This window comes from Gavialis gangeticus, unplaced genomic scaffold, assembly GCF_001723915.1.
Source record: "Gavialis gangeticus isolate Ggan-Ray unplaced genomic scaffold, GavGan_comp1, whole genome shotgun sequence".
NCBI lineage: Eukaryota > Metazoa > Chordata > Crocodylia > Gavialidae > Gavialis > Gavialis gangeticus.
This window is the reverse complement of record NW_017729022.1, coordinates 2785641-2806192: the sequence shown is the minus strand read 5'-3', so window position 1 is coordinate 2806192 and position 20552 is coordinate 2785641. Positions and strand designations below refer to the sequence as shown.

At 38.9% G+C, this 20552-nt stretch overlaps 1 protein-coding gene across 3 annotated transcripts in view; it reads left to right on the top strand.

Annotated features, from left to right (window-relative positions):
* MDFIC (MyoD family inhibitor domain containing) overlaps window positions 1-20288 on the top strand; it is a 117558-nt gene extending 97270 nt beyond the window's left edge. For all 3 annotated transcript variants that reach the window (XM_019514546.1, XM_019514544.1, XM_019514545.1), the window contains exon 5: window positions 17046-20288. In XM_019514546.1, coding sequence (XP_019370091.1) covers window positions 17046-17293 — 248 coding nt within the window. In that variant the 3' untranslated portion in view covers window positions 17294-20288. The remainder of the gene's footprint in view (window positions 1-17045) is intronic.
* Window positions 20289-20552: the final 264 nt, after the last annotated feature.

Sequence of the window (20552 nt, the reverse complement as noted above, 5' to 3'; positions counted from 1 at the left end):
ACTGCATGGGGGGGCTGGGGAGTGAGGGGAGGTGGGGGGGCTCGTGGCAGTGGGGGGGCCATGGGGTTAGCCCCCCCCACCCAGCAGCGCCCAGCGAGCACCAGGGCTTTTCTTTAAAGCACTGGGAGATGGGGGGCGCGGAGCAGCCATGGGGGGGCTGGTAGGGGGCCCCCATGGTCCCCTCCCTGCTTGCCTGTTCCCTACTTACTAGCTTGGAGTTCAGCTGCAGCTCCCTGCTGCAGCCACTGGGGACTGCCTGAATCATCAAAACTTTCCAAAACTTTTCCGAAGATTTGGAGAGCTTTGAATCGATTTGGACCTTTTAATTGGTCCCCTTATTCGCTTTGGATTCGGAGATTCGGCCACCAAATTGGGCCAAATCTCCTCTGAATTGAATCACCACCTGAAGCTCGCACAGCCCTAATACACATCCAGTGTTTCAGGAGTGTGTGTTTTATACTATTCTATTTAAGTTGGAAACGCAAAATTTTCCAGTCAACATTTATTTTTGTACTGGACAAACATTCTTTACTCGGTTTTTACTTAATGTAGTGAGTGCTAAAACAGTTGCTTTTTATGTGATTCTCTGAGTGTTCATTGGCACCCTGATTCAATGACTGACATTCAAAAAGAATGCACACATTGAATGTATAACCCAGCACTGCACAAGTAAAGTGCAGGTCACTTGAGTCATTGCTTTTTCCCCTTTTTTCTAGACTTCAAGGGCCTGACCCACCACCCACTGGTCAGGCCCTAAGAACTCTATTCAGCACTTTCTAACTCTGTCCTCACTGAGGCAAAACTCCCATTGTCATCTTTTAGAATTTGATTTCAATGGGAGTACTGCCTGAGCATGAAGTGCTAAATAGGCTCCATTGTTAAATAATGGCTGTATCATAGTGCTGTTGGCAGCCAAGCAATGCCCAAATGTAATCAAAATGATGATTTTTAAAAAGGGAGATTCCTGGCATGTAGTGGATTTTAATACAATGATATTTGCATTTATGTATAAACTTGACAGCTACTTAATATATTCTGCAAATGACTCAGTGGGGTTTGGTGCTTGCGCAAGGACTATGCCCACATCATTGCTTCATACGTTTAGAGTCTGTGATTTGTAATACCTGCTAGAATGTTTGCAGTATATGTAGCATTTGCTATGGCGAGCAAGGGGAGGAATAGTGCAGGTAATGAGGCACTCTTATCTATTTTATACTGGCAACCTTTTCCATACCACCACTGTATTTAAAAATTGGATCATCTTTTATATCAGATGTATTCCATTTTAAGAGCTCATGTTCTGGGTCCTGTTGAAAGTTTCCATTTACTGCACAACATTATATGCTTGCTTTTTATATAACTGGTTGGGTTTTGTTAATTTTCTGATGAAGAGACATATCATGCCTCTTATTGTTTTGCAATTTTTCCATTTTGGCTGCATATTTTGCTAAACATGATCCTGTTGTTGGCTGGTCAAATTGTTCTTTGTGTGTTTAATGTTTTTACTAATCACACATTTTATTGTGTGAAAACATTTTTTCCCCAAGAAGGACACGGGAGGGGGGAGTGGGGAATAGAACACCAATTACATAAATTATATAGGTACCAGGGGCTTGGGCAGTTACCTTCTTTAGGCTACTGCAAATGTATTCCATATCTATTTCCCTCTCTCTATCTCTTTTTCTCAGCTAGCTGCTCTTGAGCTTGTCTCTTGTTTGTATCAGAGTGCTGCAGTCTGTCGGTGCCCCAACGTTCTTACTTGGCCTTCTCCAGGTCTGCTCCTCCTTTCTGCATGAGGCCTGTAACACCTGCTGAGACTTCTGTTCATCTCTCTGTATGGGCCTTGAGTAAACCCCTGCTGAGCAACTCAACTGCCACTTTGATTGTGGTTTTGCCCTTTTTGATTCTTGCTGTGAGACAGCAGAGTGCCTGGAGATTTGTTTTGAGTTGTCTGAACTCTGAATATAGTTAGCTAAAAAGCTGACCAAGGTCAGCATTCTGTAAGTGAGCTTATTTACCATTACAGACATGAAAACCTTTTATCATATGTGACCTGCCTGCCTGGTATGAAAGTGTGTTGGGTCAGTTTGTGACAGGTTAGTGTCAAATATTACAAAAGAAGCACAGATAAGGCTGTGTGTGTGGGTTTTTTTACATTATAGAGTTTAACTTTGGCTGATCTTGTACTTTTTAGGTAGTCATGTGATAGTTCTATTCAAATCTTAAATAGAACTATACAGTTGTTAAAATGGGGAGTGAGAAAAGGAATTAAGCTAAATGCTTACTAAGTATATGGGCATTGAAGACCATGTGAAGATACAAAATGCTATAATGATGTTATTATTTATGGTGTTTTTGTGACTGTGATGATGAAATATTTGACATGTAATAGAAAACACAAAAGTATTTGGTAAAATGTTACCGAAGATATTCAGGATCCCAGTTGTAGCCTAGATCCTTGGCTTTTGAATGTAGCTAATGATTTTTTTTTCAAATGATAAGGGTTAGCATTCAGATGCAGAATATGTGGGGCATGTATGAAAACTAAGAAGGAGCTCTGTCTTAAAAAAAAAGGAAAAGGATGTGTTATACTTTGTTTCAGAACACAGTGTATTTCTAATTGTGAGAAACTTGCTTTTAAACCAGATTTATTAAAGTTATTTTTTTGCTTGGCTTGAGACATTTTGTTCAGTTGAGCACTCCTTGTTTGCTAGAAGTTGGGGAAAGGAAAGGGAGGGTAACCCCACATTTGGTAGAAACTAGATAGACCCACCTTAGCTTGGGTTTTTATTATTTAGTGATAACTCCTTAAGGCAAATGAAGGACCTATTGATTGGCTTTGAACAAAGTCTTAAACCCTTATCTAGAAGAATGTAAGAGTTGCTGAACAATCCCCTGTGGATTATGTACTCAGCCAATTTAACAATTACTTTGATTGATATAACAATTAAAACATGTTGATTTACACCTAAATACAGTTTTTATAGTAGGTTTGGTACACATATTTCCCAGGTACACAAACTAGATGAAAGTAGTTTAAAAAGATATAGCTTAATGTATTTGGGTATTTGTTTTATAGAATCCTACATTTTAGTATGATATAAAATAGTGAAATATATATCTCATATTCACAAGATGATATTTTTGCTGCATTAAGATAGCAACTTGAATTTAATTAAAACACAGAAAACCAACACTTCAATATTATTAAACAAAACAAGAATGTTTTGGATACAGAAACTTTTAAAAAATAAAACATAGTGCACATTTCAATTAACTTATTTATTAAATGCGAGTATTAACTGTTATAGTATTAGCAATATGAACTGTAGTTGGTGAATTAAACCAATTATTCCAAATCCCTGTGGGGAAGATTTTCTAAAATGCCCAGGTGGAAGTCATTTGAGCATAAGTTCCTACTTGCTTAATTCTCTTTGAAATGAGTCAGTCAGTCAGCAGTGTTTTTACTTGGTTGTTTTGAAAATGTTTACCTCCTTTCAAGTTTTTAAACACGTAAGTTTCATCCATCTCCCCCTTTTTATTCATAGACTGAATGAGAAAAACAAACTTTCCTGCTTTTCAACTCGCAATTGATTTCTCAACTTTGAATAAACCAATCTAAATGAAGAAAATATTCTTCCTCTGCCTGCAGAAGAGAATACTGCTGATAAAAGCTGGTTTAGCACTTCACCAGACTCTGGGTCCAGGTGTTTTGCTAGTGACTTGTACCACTTTCTGTAAAACATACTCAGCAAACATATATTGCTTAAATTAGATTTACCTCTAGCCCTGAGATGTATTATGGTTGGCATGATCAATAGCTGATTAGTAGATGCCTTGTCATAGCAGCACTTTCCTCTTTGACAGTTAGGTATTGTCTCAGGGCACTAAGGTACCTGCTCCTTTAAGGGCAGAAACTGCCTAGAGAGAGGGCCCTAGGAGCCAGGCAGAAACACCCCACAGGTGCAGGTTTCTGTGGCAACCGGCTAATGAGGGAATTAGCCTACGCCTGTGCCCCGTCAGCTGATCAGAAGAAGGTGGGGCCCTGGGCATATATAAGCCCCAGGGCTGGAACTGAAGGCAGTTAGGGCCCTGGTAGCTGCCAGGGGCAGTGGAGTTTGTGTGGAAAAGCTCCACCAAGATACCTGGGTGCCTGTTCTGCTGTTGGTGAGACTGATGAGCTTTAGGAGCTCCTAAAGTACCTGGGGCTAGGAGGCACACATTGTTGAGGGAGAAACTGGCCCTCTTAAAGAGGCAGAATGTGACCTCCAGTGTTATGGTTGCTGTTATGTTATAGCCCAGGGGATCATATTTGTTTGGGAGGAGGAGGCCTCATTGGGGCACACTACTGTGTAGAGCCCCAATGCCAGTGAGGGTGTGCAGACAGGGCTGTGGAGAACCCAGTGCCTAGTGACAACAGGAGGCCAAACTAGATGGAAGCCTCATAAAAAGTGACAACATTTAATTACCATCTGTAAGGCATGGGGTGTGGTAAAGGGGAGGTTTTGGAGCCATGCATCTAGCCCATAGGGCCCAGGGTGTCTCAAGAGGCATGGACTTTGAGTAAGTCCCAGCAAGGGATCCAAGGGCCTCAGGATCTAGTAGGGTTCAGCAGGACCATGGCCACACAATCTCATGGGAAGCTTCCCAACTTATTATTTCATAGTTTCATAGATGTTAGGATCAGAAGGGACCTATTAGATCATCAAGTCCGACCCCCTGCCCTGGGCAGGAATGAGTGCTGGGGTCAGATGACCCCAGCCAGGTGTCTATTGAATATCTTTTTAAATACCTCCAAGGAAGGGGACAGCACCACTTCCCTTGGAAGTGTATTCCATATTTTGGCAACCCTCACTGTAAAGAATGTTTTCCTGATGTCCAATCTGAATTTGATCTCTTCCAGTTTGTGGCCATTATTTCTAGTTACCCCAATGGGCAACCTGGTAAACATTGTATCCCCTATTTCTTGCTGGCTCCCCTGATGAGTTTGTAGATGGCCACGAGATCACCTCTAGGCCTCCTCTTGCGGAGTCTGAAGAGGTTCCGGTCTCCCAGTTGGTGCACATAGGCTTTTCTTTGTAGTCCTTTAACCAGATGAGTGGCCCTCCTCTGAACCCTCTCCAGACCATCCACAGCCCTCCTGAAGTGCGGTGCCCAAAACTGGATACAGTACTGCACCTGCGGCCTGACCAATGCTGCCTAGAGAGGAAGTATCACCTCCCTGGACCTGTTTGTGATACACCTACTTATGTAAGAAAGGATGCAGTTAGCTTTATTTATTACTTCATCACACTGGTGACTCATGTTCATTTTGGAGTTGACTACTACTCCGAGATCCCTTTCTGCAGTTGTGCTACTTAGAATTGTACCTCTCAGGCTATGGGAGTGTTGATGATTCTTCCTCCCCAGGTGCAACACATGACACTTATCCTTGTTAAACTGCATCCTATTTTGTTCGGCCCATTTTCCCTGCCTGTCCAAATCAGCCTGGATTCAATCCCTGCTGTCGAGTTTGTGTACCTCCCCACATAGTTTTGTGTCATCAGCAAACTTGGACCCAGTGCTTTCTACTTCCTCAACCAAGTCACTAATGAAAATATTGAATAGTACCAGTCCCAGGACAGAGCCTTGGGGGGACTCCACTGCCTGTATTTCTCCATGTAGAAACTGACCTGTCCACTACCACTCTCTGGGTGCATCCCATATGCTAATTTTCTACACACCGGACTGTGTAATAATCTAAATTGCAACTGTTTAGTTTATTTATAAGAATTGTGTGTGACACTGTGTCAAAGGCCTTTTAAAAATCTAATTAAATAAAAAGGCCTTTGACACGGTGTCAAACAACAAGACGTGGCTGGTGAGATTAGAATGCGTCTGTAGGGTGAAGCTGGCACGGTTACAGGGCCCTAAAGACATCGTGGCCATCTCTAGGGACTCAGCCCCATGACAGGTATCTACGCTGGTACTTTGTGGTAATAATGTTGGCAAAAAAATGAGGTGGAATAAATGCTTGATCCATCCACATCTTTACTGGCTGCAATTTAACTTTGCTGTTGGGTATTCATTGTTTTAATGTTTTTTCAAGTTAATTCCAAATTTCAACAGTATCTGCAATACAGCCATGGATCTTTGTTTAATTGGTTGGTCCAAGGTTATGGAAATAAGTTTTTCTGTATTCACCCTATCTTCTACATTTTTCTTTAATCCAATGCTGACTACTTCAGTTGTGATACTTCCATTAATTTTTTTACTGTTTACCTCACAAATGGTCACCAGAATAGGCCAGTTCTTAATAAGTTCATAGATTCACAGAATTTTAGGGCTGAAAGGGACCTTGTGAGATCATCGAGTCCAGCCCCCCTGCTCTAGGCAGGAAAGACTGCTGGGGTCAAATAACCCCAGCAAGGTGTGCATCCAGTCTCCTTTTGAAGATCTCCAGGGCAGGTGCCTGCACCACTCCCACTGGGAGTCTATTCTAGTCTTGAATAGCTCATAGCAGTCAACCACTGAATTCCATCATACATCTTGGGGGAGAACTAGGTTGGATTCCGTAGCTCAGTCTTCAGTGAAGCTCAAGCAAACTGGTTGTTAGGTTGTTATGGAAGTGCTTTGCAATTTCAACAGTATTTTCGCTTATTCTTGGAGTATTTTAATCTTTGGCTAAAAGATGCATTAAAAGAGCCCTGTACCCATATGTTATATGTTTTAAATTTGCTTCGTTATCTTTTACATTTCTTCTCATCTTTCCTACTATTGCAGAATTAGGTTCCAACAACTGTGATGACTCTGTTGATCCTTTGAGTCCACTAGTATAGACCTTGTATCTCTTGCAGGGTCAGGCCCCTAATACATGAAATATTATGTCATATTTTTAAAGCTTGACCTCAAAAGTTAAATGTTTTCTCCCCTCATTCTTATATAGAAGGAAACCAGCCTTCAACTCCAGAGTTTTTAGTAGAGGCTCATTGACTCAACATATTATTTTATTTAAATAATTTTAATAAATTACATTGAATGTATACCATAGCCTATGCTACATTAAATTCAAATTTCATTTTAAGCTGGTTTATTTTAAAAAAAAGGAAAACAATTATAATCTAAATTAAAGAAATCTGATTTAAATTTTTTTAAAAAGCTGGGTTTTTAAATAATAAAAAATGTTTTTATCCACCCTGGTGGCAGAGTTGGAGATGACAGTAGAATGGGTGAAGTGATACACTGTGAGGACAGTTCAGTACTATAGAACAATCTAGAACAGTCATTGAGCCAGGCTTCTCTGTATGCACAATTTTGAGACAGCCAAATGCAAGCTCAGACATATAGAAATATAGAATTTAAATCACATTTAGAAGATTGGTGACTATTTTGGAGATCAGTTGCCCTTTAAGGGACTCAGGCATCATAGTGGATAACCAAGAGAATATGAATCTCTGATGCAATTTGGTGGCAAAGACAGAAAACGTAGTCCCTGGATGTATGAGTAGAAAAATATTGAGTAAAAGTGGAAAGGTGGTATTACCTTTGTGTATGGCAGTAATGAGACCATTACTGGAAAACTTTGTACTGTTCTGGTGTCGGCACTTTAAAAAAATATGTTGAGAAATTGGAAAGGGTTCAGAAAAGAACTACAAGAATTATTCAAAGTCTGGGAAACTGAAAAATGTCTTGCAGTGAGTAATCTAAATAAGATTGAGCTTTTAGTTTTTCAAGAGAAGGTTAAGAGGTCACTTTGATCAGGGTCTACAAGTACCTTCTTAAGGAGAAGATTTCTGATGGTAGAGTGCTCTTTAATCTAGCAGACAAAGGCATAACATGATCCAGTAGCTGGAACTTGATGCTAGACAAATCAGGCTTAGACATGAGGAAACTTATTTTTAACAGTGAGACTATAAACCATTGTGGGGGATGTAGAGAATAGGAGAACTTTTGGGATGAGGTTATTTTTCTGTCTTTGGAAGTCCTTGCATAAAGTTTGGATGACTTTTTCTAAGGCTATGATTTCCAACCAAGGTAATTAAGAATCCTTTTAAGGGTGCTGTCGGGTGCCATGCAATGTTAGAACTGTTAAGCATGTATACACCTGCACACAATTCATAGGATGAGCCCAGAGATTTCAAATAGTAATTTCACAGTGCCAGAAACATTCTGACATGTTGTGGTCTTTCTGGGTTCTTTGCAACAGAAGAATTGCTCCAATACTTTTCTACAGTAAAAAAAAAAAAGTGAAAGCTAAGAGAGAGCATTTTCTGAGGGGTGCCTTTACTCTGAAAAGGTTGAGAACCACAGCTTTAAAATAGGGTACAGCTCAAGCAGATGCTATGGGATAGTATGTTAACAAGTTATAAAAATCTGCAGTGTTTTGTGTTTGTTTCCCCGCCATGCACTTTGTATTTATAACATTATGTAAAACTTACAATTTATGAGAAAATAAACCTTCAGACAATTCATTCAGCATGAAGGACTCTATATTTTTTTTAGATACCCCTCATAAATCAGGTTTCGTTGTGATTCTTCAAACTATTGTGTTTTGGAAAGGCTAGTTAAAGTTGAACTTTACTTGACAGTGTTGAACAATGGCAAAGTTTTCACTTTGACGTAATGTACAACACAAATATTTTTTTTAATTATGTATTTGCCAGTCTTCTAGTCTTAAAAAAATATCAAAAGCAGGAACTGTTCTCAAACATCACATATCAGGATATAGCACTTTTATGGTAACCATTGTATCAGAACCACTGAAACGTTGCTCATGAAGAAAATTGCTCCCAGTATGCTACTGTGTAGTACAGGGATGCCCAAACTCCAGCCCATGGGCCAAGTCTAGCCCATGGAGTCATGGCATTCAGCCTATGGGTTCCCTGTAGGTTGGAAAATTTGGCAGCAGGGGAGCTCTGTGCACCTGGATGCAGCCCCACCGAGGCCAGCACCATGCAGTGTTATAAAGGACGAGCCTGCACCCCTGCAAGTCCAGATCAGTCCGGGCTGCTCCCCATCCTCTCTTCCTCGCGCACGTACAGATTGGGGCTGCTCTGTGCACCCTTTCTGCCCTCCCCTCAGCAGATTGACCAGGGTCAGGCTGTAAATCTTCCAGTGGCCGGATTGGGCCTTGCTGTGCTGGTTGCATGTACTAAATCAAATTGACTAGCTGGATCTGGCCCATGGATGGACCTGGAGCCTCCTATCCAGCCTGTGGGGTAAATAGTTTGGGCACCACTGAAGTAGCGCATAAGTATGACTTAAAGGACCTTCAGAGGTCTGATGAAACAGAGGTTGGCTTGTTCTGTAAGTGGGGAGTATAGGAAATAGAATAGGTCTTTAATGGAGATGGTTTCAACCTCATCAAACATTGATGAAAATATTTTTTTTCCCTGGATGCTACACTATTAACCTTAAGGCAAACAGGTCCTGATTTTTGGGGAAGGGGTACATATAACCATAGATTATACACATAAATTGAGTGGGAAATGTGATTGTGTTACACAATGGATACATCTGCATGTGCACTTTACTGCATTAATTAGCTCTGCAGTAAAGCATCACAGTCTACACATGCACTGGTATTAGAGCTCAATAAACTAAATTAACTCTGCCATAGGAGTTAATTTAGTGTGCCGAAACACACATGTAGATGCTGACTGTGGGCATACATAGCACCTGGTCAGCTTAGCCAGCCAGGAGCCTGCTCTGCTCTGGCTCAAATTGTTGCTATCCCAGGAGCACGTGTAGATGCTGCATCCAGGATTAGTTGACTCTGACTTGAACTGCTCCAGAGTTTATTGTGTTGCATTTAATTGTGACACAATAAACAATATTGAATTGCATGTGTAGATGCACTCAGTGTGTTAGAAAACAACTGACTTGCGGGGTGGGAGGAGAAGGATAAAACAGCTGTTGGCATCTGGACAGAGTTGGCATCTGCCTTTACCTTATGCCTTTTGTTGCTGGAGTTTTGGAGATAGTTATATGTATAGCAACCTTACTTTATGCTGTAGTATACAGAAAAAAACTGTTCCTGCAAGAGAAAGGAGCAGAGTATTTAAAAAGTTGCACAAAAGACACTCCAAACCCTCAAGGTTGCTGAATTCACCCTTCTTCCAAATCTTTCCCAAGCTGTAAAATAAAACTCTTGTTCCAGATAGTTGGGTTAATATGTTCCACTGCTGAGTCATCTTCAGCACCTGTTGGGATTTTCAGTGCAAGTGGGCTTCATTGGAAACAATCTGCCATGCAAACATGTATTTTTATTATATTTCTTACGCTTATCCAGTTTTAGTTAAAGTAAAAAACAAAGGAACACAACCTTAAGATCCAGGAGTGTGTAGAGCCTTAGAAGATTTGTTAGGGAATCTTCTGAAAGGAGTAGAGATCACCATACCTGTCCTCAACAGGGTACTGAAGAACCCAAGAGGGGTTGGTTTCATTGTTGGGTTTTTTGTTTTTGGTTTTTCTGAGGGGGGAGGGATCCCATGTGGTATATTGGTCATTTGTGCGCTGCTGTCTTTAAAAGGACTGTCTTTCAAAGGACATTAACAACTGAGGGAGATGTTTTTTAGACCCACTGATTGAATGTAGCATTGGTAGAATGTGTTTAGAGCTGAAGAGCTTAAGTTTGACCGTGGGAACCACAGGAGGATGAGTATGTATTTTCTGCCAAGTTGTTAAACGCCCTCAAAATTTCTTACTGCTGTTACAAAATCCACTGTGAAAGATGTCCTCTATTTTTAAATGAAGACTGACAGCCATAAACAGGAAATTAAGAAATACTCTCTTGGTGATGTGTGTGGATGGGACCAGTCTTTTACCAATCTGTTCCATTCCATCTAAATTTCCTATCTGTGTTACATTTGACTGTAGTACTTGTGGCTCCGATCAAACTACTGAAGTTCTGGAGAAATGCCTCAGATAACAGATGTCATATTAGCATACACAATATTCAAGCTAGGTAGATATGGTAAGAGTGTGTACATTTTAGCATGTTGAATAATCTTTTAACCAGACAGCTATTCATAGCCCATTTTTAAAATCAATAACAGGAAGAAAATAGGTTAATTGATGTTTCAATTTTGTTCCTTGAAACATGGATCAGAGATTTTGTACAATATACAGACAAGTCATTGGTCACTGAAAGGTCAAAGAGAGCAACACAGAACATTCCCTGTTCATTCTTTGAAGTCTTTGTATAGTAGAATGGAATAGTTAAGTAGTTAACTATATAAGTTTTTGAATTGAAAATACGTTTGCTTTAAGCATAGCTTAAATCAGAAGAAACAGTATATGCATAAGTTCTTGAAACACTCCAGCTAAGAAGAGATGAAAGAAAAACATATCCATAGTGATGCCCATAATAGCACCAGCAGCCAAATTAATAGTGCATCATTTCTTTGTGTAATTGAGCATACATGGATAGCTTTGGTCTCTCATAATTAGCCAAGAGTGAAGTAGCTTTATTTAGACCAACAAGACTGTCTGTTCAGTAAATATCTGGAAAGTATTGCAGGTTTCAGGGGAGGTAGTTCACTGTGCTGGAAACTGAAAAGTAGCTTCCATGAGTCTAGCTCCTTTATTTAAAGCAAGTGCATTCTGCCTCTCGCAAATCAGTGCATAACTCTAGTATTATGATTGGCGTGGTTGTTCATTTCCGACTTGCAAATGTGCATATCAAAGGAGGCAGTGATGAAGATGGGTATTTTTCTTTTCAGTACTTTAGTCTTTATCTGTTTTTATAATATTTGTGAAATGTTCTACGGTCTTCTTGAAAATAACTGCATTTTAATTTTATTAATGGTTTGTCCTACACATCTGTTGTCTTATACTGTTAGCTCCTGTCCAGCTGCTTCCCTAGGGATAAAATTGTAAAAATATCTTCACTCTTCAAATGTGAAGTCATCTTCAGGGATCCTAGTTTACTCTGATAAAAAAAAATAAATAAACCCCAATTTTTGGATTAAAAAATGTAAACCAAAATCCACATTTTTCCATGATCAAAACGAGATACCATAGATAGATAGATAGAATGGCATTTCAGGCATTTCATTTTAATCACCAAAAACTGGGTTTTTGGGTTACTTTTTTTTAATCCAAAAATTGGTTGTTTTTTTATCAGAGAAAACCAGGATCCCTGGTCATCTTAAATAATAATAAAAAACAAACTACTGATTAATCTGTCTACCTGCTTCATATAAAAAAACAGAGAGAAAACTGTACTTGAACATAAAAATGAACACTATTTCCAGGCAGATGAAGTTGCACCTTGGATTGATTTGTGGTTCACCTAAAGTTTAAAGCCAACTGGCTGGCACGGCAGCATCATTTCTAATCAGGCAACACTGACATATCCAATTGCTTTCATGCTTCATTATACTCTACCTGAAGCCTTCTAAAGTCTTCATTACATCGGTGTTAAGCACCCTTTCCCCTTTTTAATGGTCTTGATGTTCAACTAATCAAGCTAACCTTCCCTCTGCAATTCTGCTGCCTGTTAGCTGCTCCTGGTAATGTAGTTTCTATTTCACTGTCGGAGGCTATTTTTAATTCGTTCTGAAAACGTTAACTCAGGTGTGGGAATAACTTTCTGTGGAGCATTGGTTGCATTGTCAAGATGCTCCAGAAGGCTAGCCTTTGGTTTTAAATTTGAAAAAGACTTGTCCATTCATTTCTAATGACTGGAGGACTAATGGAACAAAATATTTTGCTTATTTTTTGCCTAGTTTGTTATGATGCACATTCCAATAAATGTATATATTTTTTTGCTTCAATCTTAAACTGAATAATACAACCCTAAGCCCCTAGCTTATTTGTAAAACTTTTAGGTTCTTTTTAACTTTATTAAAACTTTTTGTTATGTTATGTAATATCCACCACCTGCATCCACTCTGTTCAGATCCTAGATCCGCCTGTGAACATTTCCATGACAGCAAGCTAAATAATCACGATAAGTGTGGCTTTAATCATCTTCAGTGACTTGACAATCCAGTTGCATTTCATGAATTTTCTGAGCCTTGGAGTAAAGCTCACTTATACAGGTGTAGTTTTTTGTTATAACATAGAAGCTTTTTTAATGCAAACCACAACTTTCTTTACAAAGCAACTGAAGTTTCTTAGTGGGCACCAATACACGTGCCTGATGCCTGCTCTGACACATTCTAATTAAAATGCATCAGAGCAGACTCCAATTAATTGAGTCTGCTGGAATGTGCTAATTAGTATGCTCCAGCAGGCTTGGTGTCACATGTATTCAGCATTCCCACACTTCAAAATGGTGGAGAGCTTTACTTAAAAGAGCTCAATGAGCTTTAACTAAAAGGCTCTCACCGCTGTTTTGAAACACGGGATGCCGAATGCATGAGATGTTGCAGGTGCTTTAGTCAGACTGGCTCCCAAGAGTCGCTCTAATTAAAGCGTCCCACCCCTTCACCCCCCAGCCCTGGAGTATGTGTAAAGATACACAGTGCTAGCCTTTCCCACTTCTTCCCTGCAAAACAGTGAGGAGTTTTTGAATGAACTGTCCTTGCACTCTTTCTGGTTTTAATCTAGAATCATCTGGTTTAATAATCTATTTTGACCATATCTGACCAATTATTGATATTAAATGCATTAGGTTATGTATTCTACTTAAGCCAAGATATTTATCTATGCAGATGACACTGTTCCTACCTACTGCTCCTGATGATCATCTTGTCAATATTTCCCTGTGTTAGCTGGCTCAATGACAATTACCTTATTCACTTTTTTGTGCCCAAAATTCTAATTATTCATTAATCTCAAAACCCAAACTTATCACTTATACTTTTAATCTATTATATTTGTGTAAATAATCACTACTTTTGTTTGACCATAGTTAAAAGTAATAGGAAGACATAGATATGTGCTTGCTGCAACCACTAGCACATATACACATACTTGAAATATGCCTTTCTAGTTTGTGTCCTGGTTAACAGTCTAGCTGTAGCTCCATGGATCTCTGTGCAGACTATCTGAATTATTTACCTGCTCTATACTGTAACTACACTTGTACCAGTACCTAACCTACTTAATACTGCAGTGAAGACATAACCGGTAGAGGTGAACTGATACATCGGCCTGATATCGGATCGGCACTGATATAAAGAAAATTGAACATATTGGAAATCAGCCTGATGTGGCTGATAATTTGGCTGATAAATGCCTGTGTGTGCATGCAGCCACAGCGCAGCATGTAGACAGCAAGGAGCACAGCCCAGTGGCTTGAAGAGCTGTGTGCAGCTGGTAACTCTGGTGTGGTACAAGGGGAGCGAGGTGGGAAGGAGTGTGGTGGGGCAGATCAAGGCCTCTGTGGTGAGGGGAAGGAGTGGGGCTCGTGCAGGGGTTGGGGCAAGTGCTGCCCTGCTGAGGTGGGGCAGGCGCGGGCATGGGACAGAGCTGCGGGGGGGGCTCCCAGTGCTTGTTCAGAAGGGTATGGGGGGGCATGTGCCCCTGGATCAGGGTGGGGCAGGCTGGGGCCAGGGCTGTGTGGGTCTCTTCCTGGCCCTCCCTACTCTGCCCCACGCAGATCTGGGGTCACCTTCCATGCCCTCCCAGATGAGTGGCACACAGAGTGGGAGCCACCCCCCCTCCATGCACCCCCTGGCCAAGTTGCAGCTCCATCCTGCGCCCACCCTACCCTGACTGGGCAGTGCTTGCCTCAGCCCCAACCCCACTCCTCCCTCACCACGGGACCTTGACCTGCCCCCCCCATGCCCCTTCTTTCTTCCTCCCCTTCCACCACACCAGACTTACCAGGGCATGCAGCTTTCCAAGCTGCCAGGCTGGTATTGGAAATCAGATTGGTATCAGCTGAAATGTGCCTCCTTAAAAATTGGCTATCAGTATTGGCCCCAAAAATCTCTATCAGTGCACCCCTAATCACCAGAAACAAGTAAGATTTCTGCCAAACTAATAGATTAGTCTGGTTGGAGCTTATTGCAACTATATTGCTGAGCTCATTTATTATATTGCATCTGGGCTTCATAAATGTAGTTTGGTTAAAGTTTTCCATAGTTTTTCAAGTTGTGGCATACTTTTTCTAATCAGTCACCTAATACTGAATATGATTTTACCAGTTGACTAAACTGGTATTCCATTATCTCTGGTTATTATTTTCAGGTTAGTAGGACAATTTCCTGACTACATCTGTGTATAAATACTTAACAGTTTGGTATCAAATGAAAAAGGTAAAGGAAAAACTATTGTACAGTTATACCATTATGAAAATACTATTATGGTTCTTTTTCAATATGTTACTGTTAATCTGATTTTGCTTTTGGTCTGTTTAAACTTCGCCAATGACAACCCACAGAAATCAGTCTGTTAACACTACAGCTATTCAATTCTTACAATAAGCATTGTGAATCCTTCTACAGCATCCATATTGTTTTACAGATCCTGCAGGTCTAAAACTTTTATTTATTATTTAAAGTATCCCTGGTTCTTTTTCAAAGTAAATAACATGTGTTGCTTAATTATGAACACAGAACAAATCTTATATACTTGATACACTATATTTGTGTGTTTGCTGCCAATCATTTCAGAACATGTTGCCTGTAATTTGGTTTGCTGTGAGTGGATTTTGAGAAGATCGACTAAATATATTCCTCAGTCCTATAATTTTCTTCTCATTGCTCTATGTTTAGTTACACTTTCAATGTTTGTGCATTTCTCCAGCCTGTATTGTGGAATTAGACCTAAATATCAATAGCAAGTGTTTGAGGTAATTACATACATTCATTGTTTGGGTAGCCTACTGTCCAGCTAACATTTTGTGGGGTACTACTTTAAGCCATCTCCTCATTTAGCATGTGTGATTTACTAGTGCCTCTGACAGCTGCATATTTCAGTTCAGGTGTACATCTAATTTACATTTTGAAAGATTGATTAAAAATAAGGCTACTGAGAGAATTGTATAGAAGAGTAATATAAAATGTGCAGTCAGAACAGATTTTTTTCCTTAATTGTTGAAAAATGTATGTACAGCATATTGGTCTGTCATAGAGAAAGCAAAAATCTCACATGAAGAAGTTCATGAATAGCAGCAAAACAGAGATGCATAATTTATGCATAAATTTTCAGCTGCTGGAGCCAGTAATGTCCTAAACTCTCACCAGTTCAAAATGTCATAAAGTTTTTAGTGTTTAGTCTTTGTCTTTCTCTTGAGATTTCCCTTCTCTTAAATTGTGCCTCAAGACATGCAGTGGGTTACTCTCAGTACAGTTGAGTTTGATTTGATTTGAAATATGGTCTGAGGTAGGGTTAGCGCTAGTTAATTCCACACAACTATACACTAAGAGTACTATAGCATGAATAGTAAGAGCGGTGAAAGTAAGCAGTTCAGAAAGTGTCTTATACTTTAGGTCTTCTGTTATAATCAGTCTTTTTGTGAGCATTAAGGTATTTTTTGCAAAATATATTGCAAACGAATATTCTAGCAAACTTCTAGCTTTATTTGGTTTATGTAACAAGTATCACCTCTTTTTCTGGTGTTATGTAGAACACCCATGTAAAAAAACAAGGAACTTACTATCTCGAAGTCAGATTCTGAAGTGTGCGATGCATTGGGAGACCCAAGGGAAGTAACTGAATTTCTCTCATAACTGGCAAAAATGATCACATATGGGACTCATGGAAGAAGCGGTTTGAGGAAAAAACTTAAGAGACTGGTACATTGGACTTTAGTGAGCGTTTGAGGCATAGGTTCTGCATGATAGAAGGCAATAATGGCAGGAAGGTAAGAACAGGCAAAAGTAATGAGGTATCCTACTGAGGCTGGCATCATTGGGGACAGGGGTATAAAAATCAAGACCTATTTAGCTTTTGGGTTGGATTGTTTTGTGTGTGACCTGAAAGATGAAATAGGAAGTTTTTGCATTAGGGGAGGGGAGAATTTTATCTACCATGAAGCAGTCTTTCAACTGCTTAGTCATCATTATGTGATATATTTGCACTTAACATTTCATAACAACTGATCCTCTTTTCTCTTTCTCTTTTTCTTTTTTGATATTTGCCATGCTACAAAATTGGCCTTTGTGAAGATTGCTGTGTTCACTGTATCCTGGCATGCTTGTTTTGTGAATTTCTCACCCTCTGTAATATTGTTTTGGGCCAAGCATCCTGTGGCATCTGTACTTCGGAGACCTGCTGTTGTTGCTGTGGAGACGAAATGGGGGAGGACTGTAACTGCCCATGTGATATGGATTGTGGCATAATGGACGCTTGCTGCGAATCATCAGATTGTTTGGAAATATGTATGGAATGCTGTGGGATTTGTTTCCCCTCATGAAATATTTATCACTTTTTATTTTATTCTATTAAAAACTGGAGAGCTTTTCTTTAAATACTTTTGAAGAAAGACAAGGTAAGATTCTCACACAGCAACTTAGTATTTGCACTGTTTAACTCCCTTGGTATAAACAAAAAGATTAAACCTCTACTCTTAACAAATATGTTACAATTCAGCTTGTGAAATTTAAATTGTTTTCCAGCCCCCTTTTGGCTTTGCAAATGTAAGTGTTTATTGAAAGCAAATTAAAAGCTTGCTATTGCATATCTAACTTGTGTAGAATTGCCATATGAAGTTAGCAATTTTACAGGGGCAAGATTTCACCTACTATGTCTCAAAACAGAAGAAACTTCTTATATCTGACCTGTATTATCTTTTTTAATGTTACTTGAAATCTTCATTCTTACCACCAGATTTTGAAGGCTTAGGCAAGGATAAATGTATCTTTTCTTGGTTGGACTAGATGATAAAATAACTACAGCTATAAAATGGAGATCATCAAAAAATATTTCAGATTTTAAACCTATACTTGAATCTGCCTACTAATTTTTGTGGTTTTACAACCACATTTTCTCTTTCTACTGTTGTAAGAAAGACCCATACAAAAGAAAGGATATAGTTGATAAGCAAAATAGTAAACCTGACTAAACACAAAGTGTAATCATCAAATGCTGAGGGTAAACTTCAAAAGCATATTATTCTTAAGTGTCACTTTTTTAAGTGTTGCTTGCAAATAACAGCGTGGGAAAAGTTTTCAAAAATGTTACATTTTTAGGTGGCTGGTATCCATTTAAACTAGGAGACATGAAATAATGTCTTTAAAAACACATAGTATTCAATGGCCAAAGTTTTATTTTAACATCCTGTAAATACAGTTTTTTCAGTAAGTCTTGATTTTTTTTTCCACTGTGTTATTGAGAGCAAAAAAGATCCAGCATAGCTAATGATTAGAGAATTTCCATGTGTTGGGAAATAATGGTGCCCATTTACCTTAGCATCTGTTAGCTTTTTCTTGGTATTCATAGCTAATTATCTGAACCACCTGTACACTTTGATCGGACATGTTTACTTTCCTTTGTATGCTTCAGATTTCCTATTTATAGTTTATTGGTTCAGTTAACTTTGGTAACGTAACAACTGTCCCTGATGGACAATAGCACGTTTCTATATGTTGAACTGAAAGTAAGTGATTCTTTCCACTGTATAGAAGACAGTTTACATAAATGTGACAAATGAAAAATCACAGGAATGTGAAATTGACCAAGTCAACACATTGTTTAGTCTTAATCTAGGGCCTGGTCTGGCAAACACTGACTAGTAGTGCTTACTACTGCAAGATATCACTGATAATAAAGTAACTTTATTCTCATTGATTCTGTTGAGCTAGGGAGGGGTTTCCTTCTACTTTCAAACCTCCAGCAAGCATTGTGGTATATTCCAGTTTGAATGTGGATTTATTCAGAAGTTATCTCTACATGTATAGGGCCAGATTCTGATTTCACACTAATAAAAGCCAGGTGGATTTCCAGCACCTTCCACAAATGTAATTTCATTAAGGAAGCACTCAGATATTATGGTAATGGGCACTATAATAAAAAGCTACATGGTCAAAGTGATAAAAATTGCTAAGCTCAGAATCAGGCCCATGGGGCTCAATTACAACTACAAGAGTCTGAACCACCCTGGGAAAAAGGAAGAGGCCCACTAGCTGAGTGGCAGTGCCTGAAGGCATTTTGCCTTTGTAAAGGCATAATGTTTCTGGAGAAATTGGAAGCACCATGTGAGAACACTGGGATTTGCTGCACCTTGGAAAAAGTGTAGACAGTACTTCAAGTGCAACTCTAGTAGCTGACAGTGGTGGTGAGGACATGGTCTCTGGGGCCATGTGGCACTGAAAACTATGCTAGCTGTATTGCCCTCTGTATTTTTTAGCACAGACAATTACACTATGACTGTCTAGTATTTGTGTGTGCTTATGAAGTAGGGTTGAAGGACTTCCTGTGTACCTTCCTTGTGGTGAACTCTTGCCAGAGCAGTCACAATGTGATTTTGAGGTTTTTGGAAAACTATGCATTTGCATTTGGGGCTTTTAAGTAAACATTGAATTTTAAGAATTGTTCACAATTTCTATTGGAAACAAAATAGCAGACCACAGGCTATTTTAGCATAGACAATGACAATTCTGACTTATGAAAACTCCTTCTTCCCTGATTTAAAGTTTGCTCATTCATGTGGATTGTTATATACAGAACTTTCTGCTTGTTGAACACTTTAGAAACTGGGAAATGTTGTTACTTTTGGGTGGTTGGAACTCAAAAATAAGCTGGGGAATGCATATACTTCTTTCTCTTTCCTAATGTCCAAATACAAGAGATATGTTTATTTTTTTCATAATAAAAATCAAAATATTTATATGCATCCAATTTTTATGTTTTCTTTAATGCCCATCTGATTTATTAAATAGTAGAAAATGAATATACTGTCTTGATTATAAAGCATTGTATTGACTGGGAAATACCAGATTATTTTAGATTTAAATCAGAAAATAAAATGTTGATTGTGTAATTTTTTGACTTCAAAGCACATTCTGCTACTATTTGTCATAGAAATACTAGCACTTTTGTAATATTTATCTCTGTAGCAGAGAATATTAGTATGTAGTTTAAGGAGTCTAATTTTTATATTTATATTCTTAAATTTTTCCTTTATGTCCACTTTATCGGCAATCTTATAAGCACCTTTTGCATTAAAAACAAGCAGAATTAGAAATAGACAATGTGAAAGTGTAACTTAAATAAGAAAATCAGTACTTGTCTAGTTTATAAAATTTGTGATGGACAATTACCATGTTTCAGTGTTACAGTTTACAACTGATAAACTGGCCCCATTTTTAAGGGAAAAAAATTGTTAACTTGTTTTTTTTTATTGTATATTAACTGGATCTATGTTATTCTAAAACACTATTTTGAAATAAAGAACTTTATTTTGAAACTGTGGAATATTTTTGTTCAATTGCTATTACTGTTGAATTTAAACACTGTGTGGAAGTTTCTACACACAGACAGTTCTTTACACATGACTTCCTGTTACTGTCTTTAGTGAATATCCTGGGCGTACCCTTTGGATAACTCACAGTATGAGGAAACCAATTTAGCTGTGAATAGTTTTCATACATCTTAGCAGAATCAGATCTTAAAATTTCTGGAGAAGAAATGGGTTTTCATCATTACCACAAGTTAAAGCATCCTGTAAGTTTAAA